Source organism: Dreissena polymorpha, chromosome 2 (assembly GCF_020536995.1).
Source record: "Dreissena polymorpha isolate Duluth1 chromosome 2, UMN_Dpol_1.0, whole genome shotgun sequence".
Classification (NCBI taxonomy): domain Eukaryota; kingdom Metazoa; phylum Mollusca; class Bivalvia; order Myida; family Dreissenidae; genus Dreissena; species Dreissena polymorpha.
Genome location: NC_068356.1, coordinates 95,339,254 through 95,365,777, shown reverse-complemented (window position 1 = coordinate 95,365,777; position 26,524 = coordinate 95,339,254). Strand labels below are relative to the sequence as shown.

Here is a 26,524-nt window from a genome sequence, read left to right as displayed (position 1 = left end):
TTTTGTCTGAGTATTATATTATGAAAGAAGTATCATTTTCTTTTATATTTTGAAAATAGTGTATGATTTTAGGTTCATAATAACGACGACATGAAGAAGGCGATACTTTATTTTCGTTTATCAGGTTTATTTTCATTATAAAAATTTGACCATTCCTCGGCATTATGATCCGATATAAATTTGACGAATGTTGTCAAAAAATATAATATATACTACTTTATTACAGCAATCTCCACACAGAGCTGTCTTTCCATGCTCTCACACACAATCTCTGACATCACAAGAAAATCCTACCAGATTTGGTAAGGTTTGATTTTTTGTCTGAGTATCATATTATGAAAAGAAGTATCATTTTCTTTTATATTTTGAAAATAGTGTATAATTTTAGGTTCATAATAATGAAAATAAAGACCTAGATTAAAAAGAGTAAAAATAAAAACGGTAAAATTATTGTAGCACGTGACTACGCAATCATCACGTGATTGCTTGTGAAGGCAGGTATTTGATCCAGCCTCACTGGTTCCAGTCAAATCTCTGCGCGGAGGTTGGTATTACAGCTTGAAAAAAAGCTATCAATCAAATTTAGTGAAAGCAAATTATTCGAATTCCAAAGTCCACGGTTGAGAGACTCGGACTAGCTTTGTCATTGCAAAGACAAATAATTTAAATGACATATAAAAAATCTTCACGATTTCCGGTAGTTTTTTTTAGCGACATCATCAGTAAGTATTATTTTAGTTAAAATCACTCAATTTTAGCTCGATTGCATCGAAAGCCTAAGGCTTTTTGAAACGCGATCGAAACCGTTTCCTGCATTAAATCATTACTTTATTTCCTATGGGGATATCTAAAGAAAGCTCAGACAGCGAGGAGTGAACCCGTGACCTCTCAATCGGACAGCTTATCCGATACGCCACGTTGATGTTTTGCCTCTCCAACAACACACATCATTGCAAATTATCAATATCATTTTTACTACACAGTACACCATCGTTGTCAACGCCAGATATTTTCAGCGATATGAGGTGATCCGGCCAGTCTCCACACCGTGAAGACGTCGCGAGCGAATCGTTCAGAGGTCTGTACTCAAAATACGATAATAAATACTTTGATGGGTTTTTCAAATCCCTTATAATCTCGACTTGAGAACATATTTTCGTAAAATGTATCCCTTCTAAATTCAATTTGCCCCCAGCTGGTTCATAACAAAATAGTTATAACGCAATAATTTGCGTATTAAAAAGCTTCGCATAACGTTTGATATAAAAAAGTTGACAGGCAGATGAGGCATTGCCCTTAACATTTTTGTTGAATATCCGCAAGGAATTAACATTTCTTGAGATGCCGAGAATGAATGTGCTAAAAGCTAAAAGTGGTTCATCGTATATCGCGTTTTCGTCGGAGCTTTAAATTATATAGTGTTATCTCAATATAAATACAAACAACACATAATACAATTAAAACGAAATATTAAGTTTCTTAAAACGTTTTTTGAATATCCTGTTAATTTCACCACGTGACTTGAAACACGTGACTTACAAGACTAAACTACCGAATCAAATAAGAAATAGCATGTGGCCTCGATGTTCTTCAATGCATATGTATATGGAATATATATGTACTATTTTACCTATGTATATACATGTATACGTGCACGAAAAAAAATGCGTTTCCGTAGCCCCAATAAACATCGATAAGGGTATCATTAGATACGAAAAATGTTAAAGACTTTTGTATATATGTATAGTTTGGTAGCCATTATTGTTCATCTGCATGGTCGTATTGTACAAGAGTTTTAAATTTCACAATGACGCAGCATTAAGTTAAACTGAATATACTATATGTACAGCTCCCGTATTGCGGTACATGCTGCTTGTTATTCATGGTTTCTACTTCATAAATTCCCAGCTCTATTTGCGTCGCCAGATGATATAATCTGGTATCACAAGTTATTTGAACTGCCTATTATGCAGCGAAACCATCTTTTTAATAACCATAAACCTCGCCATTAACGAGGGCGAATTTCGAGTGTGTGACGATTCGAAATCCACATAGGCGTTAAGTCGGAAAGGATATATTGCTGTTTCGTGTAATATATAAGCTACCATTATGATTACGGGATAAGTTTTTTAATGTTTCTGTTAACCGGTACATTATAATGATGTTCACGTTATTGGTATGTAAAAAACCTGTAGACTATCATGCCATTTCCACGCCCCGCTGAGCGATATAATTCTAATGTTTTCGGCATCAAAGTTTTAAATTTGAAAACGAATTATTTGATACGTGAGGCATTTGTCATGCCAAATATTAGTTTATCGTTATGTAATATAACATTTTGCTGTTTTTTTCCTCTTCAACGCTTATTAAACATTGCGCTTATTGTCACCCGCCTCATCCCATGCAATTGCATCCGAAGCTGGCGTATAAACGTTGAAAGAAGCGAGGCAAGTGACGGCATCAGAAAAGTAAACACCATATTTATTAAATGTAATAATATTTGCCTATGCCTTCCTTCAATCACCTCTGAAGGTTTTATTTCACCACCAACTTGAAAGTGGCGTAGTTATGTGCTTATCGTAACATTGTTATCACCCCGTAGACGGTGCCTGTTGTCAAGAAACATAGGCAAAAAAGAAGTGTGTAGTATGTGCAAGTAGTATATGGAGTGTGTGTCCAATAAAGGCAGAAACATATGATGAACAGACCTGTAAGTACATTGCCTCATTTATTATTGTAAGGCAATTGGTACCTTGCCACAAGAAATGGACTTCGTGCAGACGATAACATTGAGCCTCGCTCTGAATCAACGGGGTTTAGTGCATGTGCGTAAAGTGTCGTCCCAGATAAGCATGTGCAGTCTGCACTGTATAATCAGGGACGACGTATTCCGCCTGAACTAAGAATAGATCTCATTTAAACGATAAACACACAATAAAAGCAGAAAGTGTCGTTCCTGATAAGCCTGTGTGGATTGCTCTGGATAATTTGAGACGAAACTTTAAGCAAATGCATTAAACCATTAACCACTGGATCCAAGTCCTGAATCCAGCTAAAATATTGTGTAAAACAATATTCAACACAAACGTACATGGAGTAAGATCTTATTGAAACTTTAAAACAGATGTAATTAAATGTTAACATTTTTCAGATTGTACGAAGACCGATCAAATAAATCACGTACGCGGAATGACAACCCATCGCTTCGATACGAAAAGCCGATGTATAACTGTGTTATTGCAATTTAATATTAACTTCATGATTGCACGCGCTGTCGATCGCGCATTCCGCGTGCAGTTGGCGTTATTGAAATATTACGCGCATGTTTCGCGAATTCATAGCGCGCTTTGAACACTTTGGTGTATTGTCGAATAATTTTGATTTGATTACCTTTTGGCATGTATATGAGCCTCGCTATGGGAAAACAGGTTTAGTGCGTGTACGTAAAGTGTCGTCCCAGATTAGCCTGTGCAGTGCGCATAGGCTAACCAAAGAACAACCCATTTTCCCCGAACTGGATTTTCGCTAACAATAAATTTTCTTCTTTAAACAAAAAATATACCATTAAAAAGAAACTATTGTCCGTGATTAGCCTGTGTGGACTGCGCTTGCTTTTTCTTGGACGACACTTTATGCCCACTCATTAAGTTAAACTTTGTCACGGCACGGCTTATTTTGATTTAATTAGCTTGCGGCTTGTATATGTGGGCCAAAATGCATCGGCATGCATGATATATACTCACGATAAGATGTGGATAAATAGTAGATGTAATAACAAACAAGGCTCTTTAAAACTGTGCGATGGTTAAACGGTACGAATTAGTGTATGTTTGTCAAAAAAACATTCAAATAATATATAAATTGAAATAGTAAAAAGGTAGACATTATAAAGAATCAAGTCATTTGTGGTTTCATTGAAGTTCTTTGGAAAAATTAATTGTACGATTATTCAATGAAAAGTAAACCTAACAGTTATTCAATATTTGTTGGGTACATAATATATACCCAACACATATTGAACATAATAGGCTTAACATTTTCGCTATAGACTACTGTTTTATATAGTTTTACACGACCTCTTCATATTGTGTTACAGAAACTTTGGGCGGATAGTCTGACGCGTTTAGCTAAATTATTTACTTAAGACTGGGGCAGGGATGTAACGCAAAAGTTTTTTTAATGAACGTACATGTATAATTTTATGTTATTTATGTTTAAATTCTAACTTTTTTACCCGTGCTGTAAAATGACATTTAAAAAGAATAATTACATGAATCAATCATTTTAGAAAAAAACAAATGTTTCAGTGTTAGTTTATGCATTGCGGTGACTTGTCGAGTTTAGATTAACAACAAAAACATACATCAATCTTATTTTGCCTGCGACGTACGATGCATATAAAAATGCTCAAATCACTCATAATCATAAGACGCAAGCGGAAATATTAAATGAAAGACTTCAAACTGCGGACGCACACTTAAAATCCTATTAGTATACAATACTAATCGCATCCGGTATATTTTTGACCAACGCGACACCCGAATACGCCTAAGTATTTGTCGCGTGAATGCGATTCATAGCTTGGACAATCCTTTGCATTTACAGACAACAGTGGGTGTTCTTTCATCGGGCTAACGTCCCAAATCTCGACGAGCAGTCTCGAGACACCCATCACCATCATAGTCAACGGGCCGTGACCGCGATATTTTTTAAGTTCTCATATTACTCGCTATATGGTTATACTACATGGTTATATTACACATTTATATATTTTTAGAGTTGTCAAGTTGTTCCACATTATCATTGTAAAATACCTTTTGTTATTCGTGTCATGTTTGCAACATACACATATATATGAAATACGTATGTTTATAGTTATCAGTTTGTTCAACATAAGGTTGTCCTATAATTTGTTAATCTTACCGTTGTTTGTTCCTTGAACATACGGTGTTCATTTTAATTTGTGTGTTAATGTTTGTTTTATATGTTAACAAGTCTATATAAAGATTGCAAAACAAAGGCCGATCTGTCAAACAAAGGCTGATCATTGCCTATTCAATTATAATATGATTAATCCAAACCTTCTTAAGGTATCTGAAATATATACAACTGTAAAATAAAACTGCTGTGCAACGTTGAAAACGCGCCTTGACAGTCGTACCGAGGCACGACTTGTTGCATTGAAAAAAACGTTAGTTTGATTTTGAAGTTTGTTTACTCTTTGAAATCGAATTACACGGTGTATGTGCTTTCTATAATAAGCACATTATCGCCAGTGATCTAAATATATAACTAATTAAATGAAGTAAGTAAACCGTACGCAACTGAAAAGTACCTCCCTTTTGGTCAAATGTACTCATATGTATAAATAATTTAAATGCCGTATTTAAACGCAAGCGGTTTGGATAGATTATCTTGTATGAGTACTTGTGTAATAGTGCTTGTGTTATTTTGTATCCGTAAATATATTGTGACAATATCACTTTTATATTATAATGTATGCGATGACGTCTCAATGTCTTTAATATAAAACAAATTATCTCTAACACCATGCATTAATTGTGGATTCTTTTAATGGCTATTCGTATGAAAAAAAATCAACAAAAAATGTCAACTTGTGCATTTGTTTTCCAAAAATGTAAAGGGTTACTATGCCAGGTTAAGAATGTGACGATGTCAAAAAAATTAAAAAGGTATACAATAATTACTTTGGGACAATGGACTGATTTAAGATCTGTGTGTCAGTGAATAATATACCACTTTAAATATTCAGAAATCGTCTTACTTTTTAGTCGTCCGTTTCTCTGAAAGATTTGCATATTTTTCGTGACATGCTGTGTTCGACAACATGAGTGTCGTATCTCTTTTCATCCAGGGATTATTTTTATGTTAAATAACACTTTACATTCGCAAAAGCTCAACTTTTAACCTCAAATTTCAGAGTTGTTTATCGTAAATAACCGGAATCAATGAACTGACTGGCTATGGGCATTTAATTGTATACAGTTTATCACTCATCGTTTTTATACCATAATAAAATTATTTTCACATGAACAATGTATACTTCAGTAAATAAGGATCGCAAATAACTATGCTAACATAATACTGGGTCCCAGTAACTGTTGTGTATGATTGTGTCAAACATTTTTGTGTATAAGTAAAAATGCATAAAAAAATGTGTGCACTATAATATAGACAGCAGATAAACATGTTTACATCAATAAACATGAATGGCAGGTTTTTGCAAGTTTGCAGTTTGTAAAATGATCTGAAATATGGGACTAAATGTATTCTATATGAAATCATGTTAACACCTTTATTTATATGCAGCTTTACATTACATTGTATTACAACTGATAACTACTCTCTATATACATGCAACACGTGTAATATAATAAATATATTTTTTCGCACAAAAAATTGCCACTATATGAATATATCTGTGTATTTGGTTGTTTAGCCCTTAAATGTGTCGGTATCCTAAAATTAAGTCGCGCTCTGGGAAAACGGGGCTTAATGCATGTGCGTTAAGTGTCGTCATAACGATAAACGATAATGATCATGATAGCGGACAGTGTTGTACCCGATTCGTCTGTTCAGACTGCACATCTGGAGCGATATTTTACGCACATGCATTAAACCCGGTATTCACAGAGCGCGGTTCTATTTCTTTCAACTTGAGATAATGACCATTTTACTGATTCGCAAAGCAAATTGCAGAATAATCATTGAATAATCATTGAATGAACACGTTTTAATGTCCTATATGGTGTACTTTTAGTGATATAACGCATATCTTTTTTTCGTACATGATTCTGATGGCGCAGTAAGTTCAACATCATGACATAAATATCTAAGAGACTAGACAGGTAATAAATTAGAGAATTCACAATCTTGTAACACTTTACAATCAGTGTCTTGAACTGAAGCTCCCCCGATAAAAGACTGCTCAACGTTGACGTCAAACGCTAATTGAAAGGTACAACTTAACGTGAACACGTCGGAATTTCCGGAAGCTCAAGTGTAGCGCGTGTTAGACGTTAGTTGTGTGGCTACAATGCATTGATTATCTTCGCGTTATTTAAAATTAAATCCATATCAGACCACCAAGAATGCTTCCATATTTTTGAGTGTCATGTTCTATTGTTTATTATTTGTTAACACAACTGCATATACTAAACATCTATGGTAAACTTATTACATTATGTGTCACTTAAGAATGTATACTACGATGAAAAAGGAGAGATCACTCTGTCAGCATAACTATAAAATCGTGTAATACTGTACACTCATTATTATTTGCAGGGCATTACAGGGATCTTTTCACGTTTTGGTAAATTGACCAAAAATATATAAATGTTTCAGATTCGCAAATTTTCGTGGTAGTTATGATATTTGTGATATTTGTGAGAAAACAGTTAGACTTAACATTTACCATGCTCTAAAATATCCATTATATGCATTTTTTGACGATTTAAAAACCTGAAAATTATAAAGCGTTGCAACGCGAAACGATTTAATAATTTGGAGAGTTTTGTTGTTGTCGTTAAATTTTGTGACACTACAAGGATTGCTTATTTAAAGTATAAAATACATCTACTATAGAATGAGCACGGATAGCTGAGTGGTCTAAGCGATACATTTTTATCCCAGGGGTCAGTGGCTCGAGCCCAGTTAAGGGTTACTTTTTGTCTTTCTTTAATTTTATTCTTGTATGTTTATTTACCATTGCTTTTTAGATCCAATGTTTACATTTATCAATATAAAGCATTTAATGATAAACTTCAATACATGCCAAATTCTGTGAAAAGGCCCCTTGAATGTTTGATATCGAGGGTTGAACCCTCCAAGAATTAACACAAATATGTAAGAAAATGACCGACGCAAATTCCTATCTTTTTCTCAAAATCAGTATTCCACAAATTGACGTTTCCACGAAAAAATCATTAAAAAAGTACGAAATTTCATCCCGAGAAAAATAAATGGGCCGTGCTTTGTGAAAAAAATGGTTTAATGCTTTGGCTTAAAGAGTCGTCCGAGATTAGCCTGTGCAGTCCGCACATGCTAATCAGGGACGACACTTACCGCCTAAACTAGATTTTTGCTCATAAAAGACCTTCTTTTAACATAAAATATCATAAAAGCAGAAAGTGCCGTCCCTTATAAGCTTGTTTGGATCGTGGACGACACTTTAGGCAAATAATTGTGTCTTGTTCTGAGAAAACTGGGCTTAATTCCTGTGCGTAAAGTGTCGTCCCAGATTAGCCTGTGCAGTCCGCACAGGCTAATCAGGGACGACACTTTCCGCTTTAATGGTATTTTTAGTTTCAAGAAAGTCCCTCCTTACCGAAAATCATGTTTAGGCGGAAAGTGTCGTCCCTGATTAGCCTGTGCGGACCCCTTTTCACAGAGCAGGGCCCAAATAATATTATGGTATGCTGTCTCAATAGACATTAATATAAACACCAGTATGCTGTATCATTTTCATCAAACGGCTGTTTGTTTTAATGATAAAGAGCTAGTAGTTTATTAATACAGCAAATTGCTCACCATTTTGATGTGATTAATTAAACAAACGGCAACAGACGGCAACAAGTCGTTGCACAGTTGTATTTAGGTTTCTCTCGATAGGCAACATGAACGCAGATAGTGTTTGCGGTGAACCACATTATAAATGCATAAATGTATATTACAAAATGATGTATTATACAAGGTATATGGGTTTTAATTATTTTGTCAGTTCGCTTATATTAATGCCATCTCATTTTACTAAAGATGACTGGTCCCAAGAATGTATGTGATAACATTTAAAAAAATCTTAGTATGTAACTGTGAGTATTGCGTTTAAAGAATTCATGTACACCACGTTTCTGATGTTTGATGGGATCTAGTTCAATTCGTTTTTCTGTAATTTAACATTATTTTGCAAAATGTGCAAATGTGTAAACTGTTATTTAAAAACTTGCTGACGTGTAGCAAAATTATGTAATTCCTAATTCCTCATATATGAGACCTATATAATAACATTTGTCACATATGTGAAAAATGCCATATGCGAATGAAAATGTTGTCCGAGTAACATGTGTACCTCCCGCATTATGAACGCTGCATTTAGACCTACCTGAAGTCGGGGCGATGCGATGCAGTCCCAGAAAACTGCATGCGAAAATTCCCAGGTAAATAAATCCTCTCATTTTCGCCACACCGCGTAATCCATTGTTACCACAAAATGCAACGAAATGATATATACACCTATCTAGATTGATATTACCTAATCACACATACACACGCGCGGTCACACGATCACTAAAATGCGTAATTTATCATATAAAAACCTATTATATATGATATCTAGTGTGTGTGCGTCTTCGCAAAATTGTCTCAAATTTGTTACTTTTGGCGAAATTTTATGATTCAAAATATGAATCTGTCCTTTTGCATTTAAAACGCTTATATCACATGCGAATCTGAAAAGTATGAATTAGAATCGTTCAACACAGTCTTCAGTGTAATCACTTGTATTTTTCATATATATTTTAATACCTATAAGTTCATTTACGTTCCGTTGTTTGATCGCGATATACAAATGATAATAAAACACGTTTATAAATCCATGCCAGTTAATTATTTCACACTCGGGCCACCATTTACAGCAGGTATTATCTCCGGTAAAGCATCCGTCTATGTATATTATCTATGTTTCAAAACATATTATTTCAGTATTAGACTATGTAGATACCGTATATACGCCGTGTATATGGCCGCACACTGCATTAAGTCTGAGGCGTAAAACTTTAAACAGAGTTTTTCATACCTGAAGACCGTAAGTACACTAACCGCGCGCTGTAAAATAGCTGGGCGAAGCTTTAAATGTCGAATTTAAACAAGTAGTCGGGCCCGGTAGTATTACAGAGGACGACGTTGACAAAAGGTAATCGAAGAGGCACGCGCGTTGCGTACATATGAATTTGGCGCCAAGAAAGTTCAAAATACACAAACATTTGTACAAATTTCGAATACTTCTATTTTCGTGCACTTTTCCTCAAACGATGATTAAAAATGTGCGTACTATCAAATGGCGAGTAAAGTATTTAGCCGTTTGACCATCAAAATGCGAGTTGGCAACCTGGATGGAAGAACAAACGTATGGTAAACGTTCTCAAAACAATATTTTTTTTTTATTATTTCAATGGTTGTTTTATTTTCGATATTGGTCTGCTTATGAACTAATTTGCATTGAGGCAAGAACTTTTTCCACCAAAACGCAACTCAAAACTGAATTAAACACGACACAATTTTTATTTATAAACATGCAACTTTCGTATTAGACTGATGAGAAAAATGTATGCCGTAGCAGGAAGAATACATGCAACAATACTGTACATAATCTTCCTGTTACAAGTTTGATAATATTGAACATCCACAAGGTCTGCGAGTGCAACATTTCTATTTGTGTGTATTTGCATAATGAGTTGTACATTCTTTTCAGATCATCGCATGAGAATGTCCCCGGTGTATTTACACTTCTCAACAAATCTCGAAAGCTCAATAGCCAGAACGGATTGAAACCAATACAACCAAAATACAAACACTTGCCGATGATATCAAATGCAAGGGTTGAGCACAACTGACAAGATCCGCGCTATTGGTTATGATTTTAAGATCTAAGGCCTGTCATGAAATTAATGTCGTGTAATTTCGCATTATTCGTACATGGCCGTCACCGCGAACGATAGATTGCATAAATCAGTCTACGAAGGATTCAAGACATAGTCGACTATACACGCTTGTCCGAGTATGTTCATAAAACAGTTCACCGCGTCGTTTACATCAGGCATCTGGCTTATACATATTTATTGTAAATGATATTATTGACGAATATTGCGTGAGGTGAACGAACCTCCCTAGTGTTAATGCGCGGAGGTCTAACCTCAAGGGCGTAACAAAACGAACGAATCCATTTACCCCCACCCATCAACCGTAGTCCCACTTAAACCAAGAAACACAACATCCTCAAATCTTTTCGTCTTGATACTCACTGGCGGGAAATTAATTTTAGTAAAATATAACTAGACAAGCATGCTCTATTAGTACACTGCGCCCTTCTCTTGGTATAGATCAACCAGGAAAAGTTGTAATAGGTTTGTTCAAACATATGAATTTAATAATTTCATTAAGTTCATAACTATACCCGATACAGTGTCTGCCTATGGCCGAACAGGGATCCCAACAACACACCACATCGACATACCAAGTCAGGTGGGTCGTGTATAATGGTATATCCGTGTTAGGTCAGTCTTTTATAATAATATATCCGTGTTAGGTCAGTCTTGCTAAATGGTACATCCACGTTAGGTCAGACATGTATAATGATATATCTGTGTTAGGTCAGTCTTGCATAATGGTATATCCGTGTTAGGTCAGTCTTGCATTATGGTATATCAGTGTTATGTCAGACTTGTATGATGGTATATCCGTGTATAATATGATTACATAATGGTATATCCGTGTAAGGTCAGTCTGGCATAATGGTATAATCGTGTTAGGTCAGTCTTTCATAATGGTATATCCGTGTTAGGTCAGTCTTGCACAACGGTATATCCGTGTTAGGTCAGTCTTGCATGATGGTATATCCGTGATATCCGTGCTATGTCAGTCTTGCATAATGATATATCCGTGCTAGGTCAGTCTTGCATAATGGTATATCCGTGGTAGGTCAGTCTTGTAAAATGGTATATTCGTGTTTGGTCAGTCTTGCATAATGGTATATTCGTGTTAGGTCAGTCTTGTAAAATGGTATATACGTGTTAGGTCAGTCTTGCATAATGGTATATTCGTGTTTGGTCAGTCTTGCATAATGGTATATTCGTGTTTGGTCAGTCTTGCATAATGGTATATACGTGTAAGGCCAGTCTTGCATGGTATATCCGTGTTAAGTCAGTCTTGCTTAATGTTATATCCGTGTTAGGCCAGTCTTGCATAATGGTATATCCGTGTTAGGTCAGTCTTGCATAATGATATATCCGTGTTAGGTCAGTCTTGCATAATGATATATCCGTGTTAGGTTAGTCTTGCATGATGGCATATCCGTGTTAGGTCAGTCTTGCATAATGGTATTTCAGTGTAAGGTCAGTTTTGCATAATGGAATATCCGTGTTAGGTCAGTTTTGCATAATGGTATATCCTTGTTAGGTCAGTCTTGCATAATGGTATATCCGTGATAGGTCAGTCTTGCATAATGGCATATCAGTGTTAGGTCAGTTTTGCATAATGACATATCCGTGTTAAGTCAGTCTTGCATAATAGTATATCCGTGTTAGGTCAGTCTTGCATAATGGCATATTCGATCAATTTTATTCAAACGATGATTGCGTATGAACGTACGCGACAATGGCCTGTATAGTATTAACTTGTGCGACCAGATGCATGGAAGAGTTTTTTTTCTTATTTCTAGAATGCGAAACGGTGAACAAACCTACCTGTATCAAATTGTGAATTGATGGGAATGACAAACGTCATGTTGACTTTCTCAAAACAACGGTAGTACAGTTATTGAAAAATGTATTATGTTGTATTCTCTCCGATTTTGGTCTGCTGATAAAACTAATTTGCATTGAAGCCTGTGAGGGTTTTCGCCACAACGACAAGCAAAAAAACAGAATTAAACATTGCCCAAACAGTATTTCTATTAATAAACATATAAACAAGTCGTATGCGACTGATGAACAGATGTATGCCGTAGTAGAAAAATACATGCAACCATAAATTGAACAATGTTCGTGCAATATGTAACACGTTCGATAATATTGGACATCAACAAGGTCTGCGAGTGCAACATTCCTATATTTGTGTATTTGCGTAATGAGTTGTACATTCTTTTCAGATCAATGCTTGAGAATGTCCCCATTGTATTTAACCCATTTATGCCTAGTGGACTCTCCCATCCTTCTAAATTGGATTAATTTATTTCCAAAATTAAGGATGTCTAGTATATTTATTTCTATATTTAGAATATTTCTTAAAGAAATTCCTTTAAGCAAACAGCGGAGACCCTGATGAGACGCCGCATCATGCGGCGTCTCATCTGGGTCTGTGTTGTTTGCCAAGGCCTTTTTTCTAGACGCTAGGCATAAATGGGTTATCAACCACTCTTTTAAATTTGTAACATAAAGTTGCGTACCATGCACAAAAGATATAAACATGTAAGCTATATTTTCGATCTGTTTTACTTAGTACGAAAGAAGGAGTAACATTTCAGTTAAAGACAACAAAACTGTCAGTTTATGAATTCTTATCCAATAGCTGCTATTCTAGTTATTAAATTGCCCGAGTAGGGGGAAGGCCACTGTAACAGTGTCGCCGGCGACACCGCTTGCCCTCCCTTTCGCACAGTTTGCCGCCGATAAAGGGCAATTTTCCGGCTGTTAACAGAATACAACTGAAGTACGGTAGCTGTCACCAAGTAATGGAATAATTTTCAATAAACGTTTTAATTCAAGTATAATTCAATGTTCGTGTAACATCATGCGAAAACTAGTAACGCATTCCGACGTATGAGATGTCATACGATACGCTCACCCTATTGCGAACTATTTAGTAATGGCTTGCGGACAAACTGGGATTTTTGTTTACCCATTTATGCCTAGTGGACTCTCCCATTCTTCTAAATTGGATCAATTTATTTCCAAAATTAGGGTTGTCCCGTATATTTATTTCTATATTTAGAACATTTCTTACTGAAATTCCTTCAAGCAAACAGCGCAGACCCTGATAAGACGCCGCATCATGCGGCTTCTCATCTGGGTTTACGCTGTTTGCCAAGGCCTTATTTCCAGACGCTAGGCATAAATGGGTTAAGAAATGGCTTGCGGACAAACTGGGATTTTTGTTAAGAAAATGTTACCTCGTATTTTTGTAAGCTGAATGCATAATGAAAGTATTTTCAATATTTTCACATTTGTCAATAACTGTTAAGAAATTGTATGATTTCATTTAATATTATGTAGTTAAATATGGAAAATGTTCGGGAATATAATTCCCTATTTCTTTCTCATTTGCCTGATGAGGGACTACTTTATAAAAAATCAATTGATTTGAAATATAGCTTTAATGCAATATCAGGTCACTGTTCATCGGTAGTAAATCATCAAAAAGAAGTAAAGATGGCTAGGAGTTAATGTTTAAAATACAGGTAGAAGTCGTACTTATCAACACACAATATTGATATTACAAATATAAAGATCATACACTGTCTACCATTTGTTTATCATTCCGCGGGGTTCCCTCCGGCTTTTCTGACAGGTTTACTGGTACATAATGACTTGTAGGTATTGATTAATCAAAGCCGGCATTGGGGCTGGTAATTTGCAATTCAAGCTTTGTTTAACTACCAAATCAATTAAAATAACTCTGATTTTTCGAACTAAAAAAATAAGTCAAACAGGTATGTGTATAAGTAATCCATTCAAGAACACTCTTCGACCATACATCTTTGATTGTTTTGCATTTTACAAGCATAAATCTTTGTGTTTATTTACGAAAAGACATCCTCGTGTCCAGTTTGTGTGACCGTGACCTTTCGTGGCGCGATGGAGTTTCGAAGTTTATTAGATTCTTCCTCGCCCTAGGCTGTATTATGTGTGTCATATCCGACCTCATCAACGTACTTGACTCAAAAAATTGGTTACCCATTTTGAATCATTCATTGAATTGTCCAGCTTTGCATTTTATACGGAATGATAATAAATTTTCATGTGGTTTTTTTGATGGGGGTGGACCGAAGTACCACGAGGAAACAAACCTGTCCGGTATGGTGACCACAGACCAAAGAAGGACCTCACCAACACTGAGGATTTAACCCGTTCGTCGAGGTTAGAAGCCTTTCGTCACTGTTGTAAGAGTTTATTGATACCTTGCTCTTTCTTGGGTCTCGACGGCTAAAACCAAGACGGCCATAGTAGTCTGCAATAGGTGGGTGTTAGTAGAAACTCAAACAAATAACGTTTAAAATCCCCGTCAAATTTTCATTGAATCCAAAATGTCATTGGAATCAATGAGAAAATAGTACGGACATGAAACAAAAGCATTTAGTAATTAAAAAAATATTTGCTTTCGGGATAAATACTGTGAAATATTAACTAAATGAAGTTAGAAAATGTACCCGTTTTCGCTCGCGCAAGCGCAAGCGTGATTATTTAAGATTTACATAATATCTAGCGATGGCGAGGTGACAATACGTAAGATACTATTCGCGTGATGCGTTGTTAAACATTAATTTAACCACCGTCTATTCGGCTTAGTATGTTATCTACATCATATCTTATTGAATGATAGTTTTCGAAATTATTTTAAGTCACTATTAAGGGGTAATTATGGGTAGTATATTGCTAGAAAGTTAGTTTTTTTTACTGAATAGTGCATATACATTGTGCATTCAGTATATTATTTGAATATTAAACAATAACGTCAACACACTTATAAACAAGTCCTATGTGATTGAAAACGTTGCAGCTAATATATGCATCGTATAAAAACACAATATATTAATTAAAACCATTATCATTCAAAGTTAAAGTTTTACTATAACCGTGTTTGTTGTGGTTTTTATTGATCGAATGTTGACCTTGGATAGTTAACGTGTATTTGATTTCCGAATTACATGTCGTTAGACGAAACATTAACCCATTTATGCCTAGCGTCTAGAAAAAAGGCCTTGGCAAACAGCGTAGACCCAGATGAGACGCCGCATGATGCGGCGTCTCATCAGGGTCTGCGCTGTTTGCTTAAAGGAATTTCTGTAAGAAATATTCTAAATATAGAAATGAATATATCAGACATCCCTTATTTTGGAAATAAATTGATCCAGTTTAGAAGGCTGGGAGAGTCCACTAGGCATAAATGGGTTAAGTTTTCATATAGTGAAACTTCAGCTCCATCAGCAGGAGAGACACCGAATTATAAAATGCGGTCTTTTATTTATTGAAAAGAAGCAATACCAAACAGTAAGATGCAAAACAAATAAGCCGGACTTTGTTAAAAGGGGGTTTAATGCCTGTGCGTAAAGTGTCGTCCCAGATTAGCTTGTGTAGTCTGCTTAGGCTAATCAGGGATGACACTTTCCGTATAAGCTTCATTTATACTAAGAAGAGACTTTCTTTCAACGAAAAATATCGTGAAAGCGGCGTCCCTGAGTAGCCTGTGCGGACTGCACAGGCTAATCTGGGACGACACTTTACGCACATGCAATAAACCCTCTTTTCATATAACACGGCCCAAATGTACTAGACAAGACAAGCGAGTACCCAACAAGCACACGAAATGAGTTAAACTGGGGCCAACGCATTTGAACGGTCAATGCATTTATTTATAGTCATTGGATTTAATCCAAAACTCACTCTTGGCCAAAAATAATTTAAAACAATAAAAATAAAAATAATAAACAAAAGTGTTGTTATATAAAGGGAAACAACCGCACATTTGACATTATTTTATTTACCGGTTGTCTCCCGCCAACTACAAACACGCATAATGCACGATTTGTTTCGTAAACACTGTTGTTTTATTAAAACAATTAAATAAAGAAATTAATTGTAAACAAACATCCGAACTAAATGGCAAAATGCCGACTATCATAATAGCAAAATATTTACGTGTTAATATTCATGTGTTATATGATTCCTTTGTTTAACTCTTTGAACGAAAGTTGTCAAACAATAAATTTCAGCGTAGGAAGGCAAAAAGAAGTGTATATAAAATACATGCGATGTTTGGCCTATATGTGATAAATAAACAAGCGTAACATTTAAACGAACTGCAACGCACGAATTGTAAGGTTACATAGTACTGTATTTCTTCGACAAGCGGCGGTCGACAGCCGCAAACGACGGCGATTCAATGATATTGACGGATGTGTCGACGTTGCCTCTAAGCAGTGCTCCAAATACCGTCTGGAAAGCACCCAAGCACTCCAATGCCTTCCCTGCTTTAGTTCTGTTGCCACGGACTTTGTTACGTATCGCCTCCGCCATAAGTCCGACATCGAGGAGCAATCCAATCGGCCCAAACACCGACGCCGTAGCTACCGCGGCGCCGGCGCCGACGCTGGCCGTCGACACCGCCACGCCAACGAAACTGTGCATGCTGCGAAAGATAGATCCAACGGAGAATGCACCTCGCGCCAAGCTCGTTTCCGTTGAAGCAGGTTTGCCCTTGAGAGAGATGTCGTGAAAATCACTGAACAGTTCACAGACTTCCGCCATTGATTTTTCCACCGCGCGTTCCGATGCCATCAGCTCCTTTTCGATGCCGGCGACGACTCTTTTCTCCTTGACCGCTTCGTGGATTCGGAAGCCGCTCTGCGTTGCGGCGCTGACGCATCCGATCACACCACCGGAAAGTGTCAGTCCTAACGAGAGTCCGGCCGCAACCGGCGTTACTAATATTCCGGCGACCGCAAGGACGCCGCCCACTAACGCCGTCGCGGACGTCGCAATCACAGTATTATTCACACATCTTCGAGTTTGCCTGAACTCGTCGGACAAACTGTCGTGTTTTTCTGTCGGCGACGCAACTTCACAAAACTGCTGAACGGCATGTTCGAGTCGTGCTAATGCCGAATACTTCCGGAAATGCTCGATTTCTGCAAGGAACAGACCGTTGAGAACGAAATTCATGCATGCTTAAAATAAAGATACATTTATAATCGTATGATACAAGTTATTCAAGAACTGGTTTTGTACAAAAACGTTTAAAATCATAATTCTTATAAATATTAATATTTTTACTTACTTTTCAAGTCCAGGTTGTCGCTAACAAGCTTCAACGTTTGAATGTCTAACTGTTTCAATAAAATCTGTAAAAAAAAGAGAACATTTTACTCATACACTGTTATTTATGATGAGTTTCTTCTGATTTATATACGTCCATCGCATGTTACTTTTTATCTGCAGCTTCTTACTTTATCTGCTACTACAGCAAACCGATACCGACTGACATACTACTGCTGTTAAAATATAAATTTAGCCTCGCCCTGGGTCCCAGATTAGGGACGACACTTTTCGCCTTAACTGTATTTTCATTATAGAAGAGACTTCCCTCAAATTAAATTCAATACAAGCGAAAGGTATCGCCCCTGATTAATCTTTATTTACTGCACGGGCTAATCTGGGACGATACTTTACGCACATGCATTAAGCCCGGTTTTCCAACAATGCCATTCATATTGTTCATATCGCCGTAATAATAACCACACCAACTACGATTTGTTCTAATGCGTTGATGATTATTTTGATTACAAATGAAGCTTCTTATACAGTTATTTACATGCTATCATATGTACCTGACAAAACACTTTTCGAGGTTCCGGGTCGGAGCCAGCAAGCATTTCTGTGATACGCGGGAGGTACAGGCGTCTGTTGCACCGGACATCGCTGATCTTATGCCGGTATACCGGGTCGCGAACAAACAGCTCTTCACTAGAAAAAAATCAGCAAACAGGGTTCAGTGTAGATTGAATATTCGTGTGAGTGATATTTGTAAATCGGCTCTCCAGAACATAAATAAATAAAAATCTCAAATACGAGGGAACTAAAATGATGACTCATTTTATGTATCAATTGTTATTTTCATTCAAATAATTATCATAAATACAGAAAGCATTTTTTAGGATTATAAATCATAAAAGGACCACGGCATTGATTTGTATACGCAGAATAAGGTTGTTGCGTTTTATTTTGACCTCTGAATACATTTGTATCAGCAGATTATGGTTAATGTTGAGTTTATTTTAAAGTCTAGAGAATTTCCGGGGTAACCATAGATTTTTATTGGGTCATTACCAGCGGTGAGGCTGAATTGTATGACTTAACCCTTTGCATGCTGGGAAATTTGTCGTCTGCTAAAATGTCGTCTGCTGAATTCATAAAATGCGCATTTTCTTCGATTTTTTTTTCCAAAGAATACTATCAGAATAGCAAACAGTTTGGATCCTGATGAGACGCCACGTTCTGTGGCGTCTCATCTGGATCCAAACTGTTTGCAAAGGCCTTAAAAATTCGGTTCCCGCATTGTAAGGGTTAAGGTCTTTTATATATACATGAAACAACATAAGACTAAGTGGTTCCAAATCGAAACGAAACCATACAGCTGTAATTCAATTTATAATTCATTATTAAGTTAACCATTTGTTGACTACTTGCGCTTCAGGGGTACCCGGGGACAGCTTAATTGTAGGGTTTTGGTCGAACAGCCAACAACAAACAAAATGAAGTTTAAATTTGTCGCAGTTTTCATTCATGGACTTGAACCCGGACCGTTTGAACCGGAAAGCCAGCTTAAGTCTTAAGGTCACCGTCTAAATACACATGCATGTCGGTGAAGAAAACAACTCGGACAGTGAGAAAAAAAATTACGTTGGCACATTTGTGACTTATGCTTGTTTTATTTATATGGTTCCCACGACATAGTAACTCGTTTCCGCGACTTAGTAACTGATTCCCACGACTGAGTAACTCGATCCCACGACAAAGTAATCCGATCGTTCTTAACAAGTCTTGCGAGCGAGATCTATAACTATAATGAACTCGTGAGATCCAATCGTGATACGTCGGCGATCTCCGGACTCCTCCGTCAGATGTAATAAATCGTGTGCTGATCCAGAGTGTCGTGAGATCGAGTAAGTGGTAGGAAAATAATAAAACTTGTTTCAACATTCCCGGAATCTTGTTTAACATATGTTTTATTCGTTCCTTACAATAAGGTGAACATTCTTAGGCAATACAGATAAATGATACAAATTAATGACTTGTTGTTAATTTGTTTGACGCCTTTTGAGTGACTACTGAGTCTGTTAGGTATCTTTAAAAAAAATACTCAGTTTTACCGCATTAAAAAAGGTAATGCATATTGTCTAAAATTATTCGGCCCAGGAAAACCCAGATTCCCTTATAATTGCTTCCATTCGTTAATTATGCAAACAGTCATGAAATAAGCAACGACCAATTTATGTTGATACTTTTACAATTATGATATACTCTATTAAACAGAATCATGGTGTCCATCACCTTTACATTAGACACAAATGGATATGATGTAACCGTGCGTTAAATATTTTTCGTATTATAAACTATGAATCAAACCTTTCCAAAAATGAACTGTAAATTCAAACGACAAATTAACATCATTATGTAATTGTATTGAATATGTATACACTGAACACTAGCATGACACCGTTGGCAAGCGCTTCAACATCGTCAGTCTCGTTCTCGATTCGTTTTATCACGCAACTTCTATAGAACTCGATATCGGGAGTTTGAAAAGGGTCCGTTCAACTTACGGTTCGCTTTTCAAAGAGAATGCGGTTTTGGCTTTTCAAAGAGAAAATTTGGACAAATGCATTATCGCAGTTATTTAAATGTATGTGCAATGTGTTGTGTAACTTGAATACATTGTTACCAGTATTCCTTCGCCAGAGCTGTTAAGGACACCACCGCCTTATCAAGTTTTCTCCAGTTCGCTCTCACCTTTGTGATCAACTCGTCCGGTATCTCGATTTCTTCAAGGGGGATTTCTACAATTAGAACACACTTGTTAAATATATATTTATTTTCTCGTTTTATTGCTGCCGTTCATTTTCTCAAATCATATTGAATACGAATTTGCTCGGTCAGCAAATCATCTTGATGACGAAATGACGTCGTCACAGTTATGATCTTTTAAATAACCCCCCCCCCAACTTATTGACCAAGCTGCCCAGTTAATTTGGAGTTATGGCCCTTGGATTATCAAATTATTCAATTAACCATATTGTACATAAACTGAAGTTAAAGCCCTTTGATTCTTAAAGTAACATAAACACTCAAAGTTAAAGAAGAGTTCGTACAATATTTCGAACAAAAATAGAGTTAACACATAAAAAAAACAATGTTCCTTATAGCAATATCCAAAATTTCAACGCTAGATGTTGTATTGTAATATAGATATAAAGAGATACAAAATGCTTGTTTTTTGTGTGTAGAGCACTTTATTCCATTTCAACGATATCTATTCATACGACACACGTACACTAACTTGGTATATGTACATGTGTTAAATATATTGTTCCGCAAAAAGAGCATTTTGTATCTTGTTAAATCTATGTTACCAGACCACATCTATAGTTGAAATTTTGGCTTTTGCTATAAGGGGCATAGAAGTTCTAAGTGTAAACTTACGTTTATCGAAATATTGTAAAATGTTCGTTGATTTTGAGGGTTTCTCGTTTACCCAATTGGCCAGTTACTGTTTAGTTCTGGCACTGGCATTATCAAAGCATCTCGTTAACAAAATCGCTCGGTATAACTGTGTAGTTATGTCCCTCCAATTGTCAATGCACAACATTGCCAAGTTACGGTAATATTGTTTTAGTACCCTTTAATTGTTTTTAACAAATTACGTCATAAATACGTTGTTATAGCCTTTGCAGTATCAAATAATCATGTTGACCAAATTTCCAAGACACACTGTGGTTATTACCCTTGAATTTAGAAAAGCGCTCTTCTATTCCAATCTCCACGCAGAGTTATCGTTCCTTGCTCTCACATATAATTGATCCAACTATGCTGGTTCCAGTCAAATCTCGGCGCGAAGGTTTCGTCCATTACAGCTCTGTCTGACCTTACTAGATGACACTCTATCAGGTCATAATAACCAAACCATGGTCGACCAAATTGCCGCAGAGTTATGGCTCTAAATAAATATGTATTCGGCGTGTAAAACAGTTCATGCTCACAGATGGTTAGCGTGTTGCTATGATATTAATGAGTGAAAACATCATTTTGAATGATAAATAATTATACTATAACAAAAAATTAACTTTTCTGAAAAAAAATTCACTATCAAATATATAAATAACAAGTTATGCAACTCAAAATCACCCCAAAACGGAGTGTATCGCTTTGAACAGCCATATCTTCATCAATTGTGCAGCGATTTTCACGATCACGGTCTTATTCAACGCAGAAATGAATTTCCTTTCTGGAAATGTATATGTCTTGCAATATTTTTACAAATGCTGGGTCAACTTTTAAGAAATAACACGATACACAACTCGCATGACCCAGTTGACAATGATCATGCAGTCTATAAGACTGAAATCTTCATGGAGTAAACGGCATCTTCCCTACAAAGTTCATGTACCTCGATACCATAATTCAATAAAAAGTATGAAAAAACATAATAACCGTTCTTGTCTTTACATTATGCATCAAGACTAACTGTCCAGCGCCGTTTGAAACCTTTGTTTACATACATTTCAACTAACTGAAATTTTAAACACACGAGTGATTTCATTGGTCCAATGCGGAGGTGTGTCTTTACAACTGGAGATTTCATTCATAAAGAATGCATGATCATTGTCAACTGGGTCATACGAGTTTTGTATCGTGTTATTTCTTTAAAGTTGTAATTTGTAAAATATTGCAAGACATATACATTTCCAGAAAGGAAATTCATTTCTGCGTTGAATAAAACCGTGATCGTGAAAATCGCTGCACAATTGATGAAGATATGGCTGTTCAAAGCGATGCACCCCGTTTTGGGGTGACTTTGAGTTGCATACCTTGTTATATATATATATTTGATAGTGAATTTTTGTTTCATAAATTTTAATTTTTCGTTATAATATGATCATTCAAAATGATGTTTTCACAAATTAATATCATAGACACACGCCAACCACCTGTGTTCATGCTCAGATGGTCACTTCTGTTCCCCAGATTTACATTCCATTCTTTCTTTTTTTACTTTTTAAAGGGACCTTTTCACGTTTTGGTAAATTGACAAAATAAAACCAAACAGTTTCAGATTCGCAAATATTCGTTGTAGTTATGATATATGTATGGAAGCAGTAATACTGAACATTTACCATGCTATAAAATATCATTTATATGCATCTATAAACAGTTAATAACAAACTTCAATACGTGCCAAAATCTGTGAAAAGGCCCCTTTAACGGAGTAACTGTCTTGCATAAATATATTTACATACTTATATTTCAACATGTTTTCCCTTTAACGAAGTTACTGTTTTACACACGGCTATTTACACACTAAGTAAAACTTGGTGCAACTATCGGCTTCAAATGTATGTGTTGTTGTTGTTTTCAAGTTTCTAGTTATTTATAAAAATACAGTTTTCCTAGAAGTCGCATTCCCGATTTTCAACACAAAAGATTTATGGGATGGGACTAACACGTTGTCGATTTACGTAAACATACACGGAAAAAACAACAGCAGAAGAATGAACATAGACGATTTTTGTTTACTGTCGTTTTCTGCAATCGAATAAGGACCTGTCGGTGACAGTTAAAGCCCGAGGCACATTCCAACGGTAACGTGTATTTCCTTGTACGTAATGTTATGTACGTAAACATTACACCGTTGACCGTGACATATTGATTTCACACCTGTTTTGAAAGACACATAGTATATGGGTAGTAAAATACATTGACAGCCATCCGCTTAAAAAGTATTAAGTTTCACTTGATTATTCATTATGTATAAGAATGTATAATTAATATTACATATTTAAAAGGACTTGTTCACAGATAGATAACATAGAGATCTTCAAAAGGACTCTCATACTTTCAAAAAAGAATGAATACATTATATTAAAACAGGATAAATAACATTCCAGACTAAGAATATGTCAAAATATTGGTTTATTAATTCATACTCGTGAATCGAAATCGGTAAAATTATAAACTATTTGTAAGGCCTTTTTCGAGTATTTGGAACATACGCGTAGTACTAACATAGCTTCCATGGGCGCGGGTTCGAATCCCGTGACAGGCAGTATTTCATATTCAAGTTTTATATGATATGTTATTATTTAAGATTCATTTAAGAATTTTAGATTTGTAAGTTAACACATGACGTTCTTCAAAAATACAAACATATGTGAACAAGTCGCGTTAAAGGGGCCTTTTCACAGTTTTTGGCATGTATTGAAGTGTGTCATTAAATGCTTTATAATAATAGATGTAAACATTGGATCTAACAAGCTCCAGCAAAAAGAAGAATACAATCATGGAACGAAAAAAAGTACCTATCAACTGGGCTCGAACCACTGACCGCTAAGGCCCTGGAGTAAAAGTCTATCGCTTAGACCACTCGGCCATCCGTGCTCATGCAACGAGGAACGTATTTTTTACGTTATATAAGCAATCATCGTATTATCCAAAAATATAACGACAACAACAGAACTCTTCAAATTATTCAATCGTTTTTGCGTTGCAACGCTTTATAATTTTCAGGTTTTTAAATCGTCAAAAGATGCATATAATGGATATTTTAGAGCATGATAAATGATCAGTATTACTGTTTCCTCACAAATATCATAACTACAACGAAAATTTGCGAATATGAAATATTTTTTTTTAATTTTGTCAATTTACCAAAACGTGAAAAGGCCCCTTTAATTATTAACGCCGTGAATAAGACGCCGTACGTGACCTCTTTTATTCAAAGTATTCAAACAAATTCTGCGATGTATGTGGAAATATGTAGTTATAACTGGAATAGATCGCTTTTATCAGATTGTGATTTTTGACCGTTGTTAGAGACTACAATAGTTGTAATCGAGTTGTCATACAAAGTATCATCGCATCTAAAATACGAAGAAAATATGTGAACATATAAGTGAGAAAATTGTCTTGACAAAAGTCTAGTAAATGCTTATTCATTACCCGAACAAAGATTTATAGCATATGTAACCTTAATATGCTTAAATGTGTGCACAAACACAGCACATATATAAATATATACATACATGTAGTTTAGCCGGTGGTTATCAAATGCATGTATAAGTAAACGTTAATAATTCACCGTGCCTTTATACTACAAATACAAACATTAACAAATGTACAAGTTTGAACCATTAGTTTTGTCTTAAATTATATTCCGCTCCTGCATCTAATCAAAACGGATGCAGTCATTCGAACGAATGTTGTAACAAATCATAATAAACAAATGTGAAAGGCAACATGCTAAATCAGAGTTAAATCAGAATATGCATAATTTAATAAATACATTGATTTAAAATAGATAAAACGCGAATTCCAAATGAATTACACACATCCTTAAAATGGCCCTTTTGACGTTTTGGTAGATTGACAAAATAAAAAAAATGGTTTCAGATTCGCAAATTTTCGTTTTAGTTATGATATGTGTGGGGAATCAGTAATACTTAACATTAACCATGCCCTAAAATATTCATTATACGCATCTTTTGACGATTTAAAACTTGAAAATGATAAAGCGTTGCAACGCGAAACGGTTGAATAATTTGGAGATTTTTTTGTCGTTATATTTTGTGAAACCACAAGGATTGCTTATATAATGTATAATGTATAATGTATAAAATACGTCTTTCATGGTATGAGCACGGATGGCCGAGTGGTCTATGCATAGACTATAACTCCAGGACTCCAGGGGTCAGTGGTTCGAGCCGTGTTGAGTTTTTTTTTTGTAATTTTATTATTGTTTTTTTTTATACTGGAGCTTTAAAGATCCAATTTTTACATTTATCAATATAAAGCAGTTAATGATAAACTTCAGTACATGCAAAAATCTGTGAAAAGGCCCCTTTAAAAATTCATTGACTGTTGGTCAAGAAGAATAAGCCCAGATTAGCCTCTGCAGAAAGGACTACACAGGCCAATCTGGGACGACACTTTACGCACATGCATTAAGCCCAGTTTTCACAGAACGCTCCTCGTGTTATGATTACCTTTTAGATACGTCATCAAATCCTCCAATAGTCCAGGACAAGGCGGCACGGGTGCACCAGGATCACAAGGCTCAATGTGATGCACAATTATATTCGTCTCGTCGTCCTCTATATACAACATTAAACACGGGAATTTCCCCTTATTCACAGTAAAGTCAAACACTGTATCGTTGTGAGTGAATCGTTTCTTAAATCGAGACAGTTTAAGACATTTAAAGCACCGCCAACGGAAGTGGTCGCTTTCTGGCGACGCGGTGTAAACGTCAATGCCAAGAAACGTCGCAACGCAGTACAGGTAAATACTTAAATGCTGGATGTCAGTAGAAGGCTCCAGGACCTTATTACTGAGCAGCGTTCTCGCCTCCTCCAAGCGTCTCATCTTGTCTTCATCGTCCTTGGGCGGCGTCTCAAACGGCTCCAGGAGCATGATCAGTACGTCCATCACGTCACTGCGGGCGTCCATGAGTTGTGTCAGTACCGCGTGGCGTAACGCCGTTGACCGCTGGCTCGACTGGTCCGACTCTCCAAAAAGCGCCTCTGTTACGCATGAAAACAGGTCGAGGTGCGACTTTTCAACAATTTTTCTCTTTGCATTGTCGGCCTGGATAAAAGAGCTGATGTCTATCAAGCTACTGCCAGTACTGGATTTGTGCATTTTATGAACGCCCCGATTCGCATACGACACTGCCCAGCGTTTTATTTTCTTCTCTCCAATATGAACTTATCGCCTATACACTGATCTTTTAACGTTCTTTAAAG

General features: G+C 36.1%; 2 protein-coding genes across 2 annotated transcripts in view; both read right to left on the bottom strand.

Moving 5' to 3' along the window:
- Positions 1-12,519, bottom strand: part of LOC127869915 (extracellular matrix organizing protein FRAS1-like) — a 200,603-nt gene extending 188,084 nt beyond the window's left edge. The window contains exon 1 of the mRNA XM_052412574.1: positions 12,480-12,519. Within this exon, the coding sequence (XP_052268534.1) occupies positions 12,480-12,519 (40 nt within the window). The remainder of the gene's footprint in view (positions 1-12,479) is intronic.
- A 4,119-nt stretch (positions 12,520-16,638) lies between these two features.
- On the bottom strand, positions 16,639-25,896 carry LOC127868126 (uncharacterized). The gene is made up of 5 exons (XM_052409745.1): positions 25,766-25,896; positions 20,452-20,566; positions 18,338-18,473; positions 17,788-17,851; positions 16,639-17,638 (listed from the first exon to the last, which is right to left on the bottom strand). The coding sequence occupies exons 1-5, from the start codon at positions 25,884-25,886 to the stop codon at positions 16,833-16,835; spliced, it is 1,242 nt and encodes a 413-aa protein (XP_052265705.1). The 5' UTR covers positions 25,887-25,896; the 3' UTR covers positions 16,639-16,832.
- Between the last annotated feature and the right edge of the window lie 628 nt (positions 25,897-26,524).

Excerpts from the sequence above, each read along its gene's own strand:
- LOC127868126 (XM_052409745.1), bottom strand. The coding sequence starts at position 25,886 with ATGTTGTATATAGAGGACGACGAGACGAATATAATTGTGCATCACATT. Across the intron at positions 18,474-20,451 it reads GCTCTGGCGAAGGAATACTG|TGAAGAGCTGTTTGTTCGCG; the intron begins GTAACAATGTAT and ends ATTTTTTTCTAG. Across the intron at positions 17,852-18,337 it reads CTCGAAAAGTGTTTTGTCAG|ATTTTATTGAAACAGTTAGA; the intron begins GTACATATGATA and ends TTTTTTTTACAG.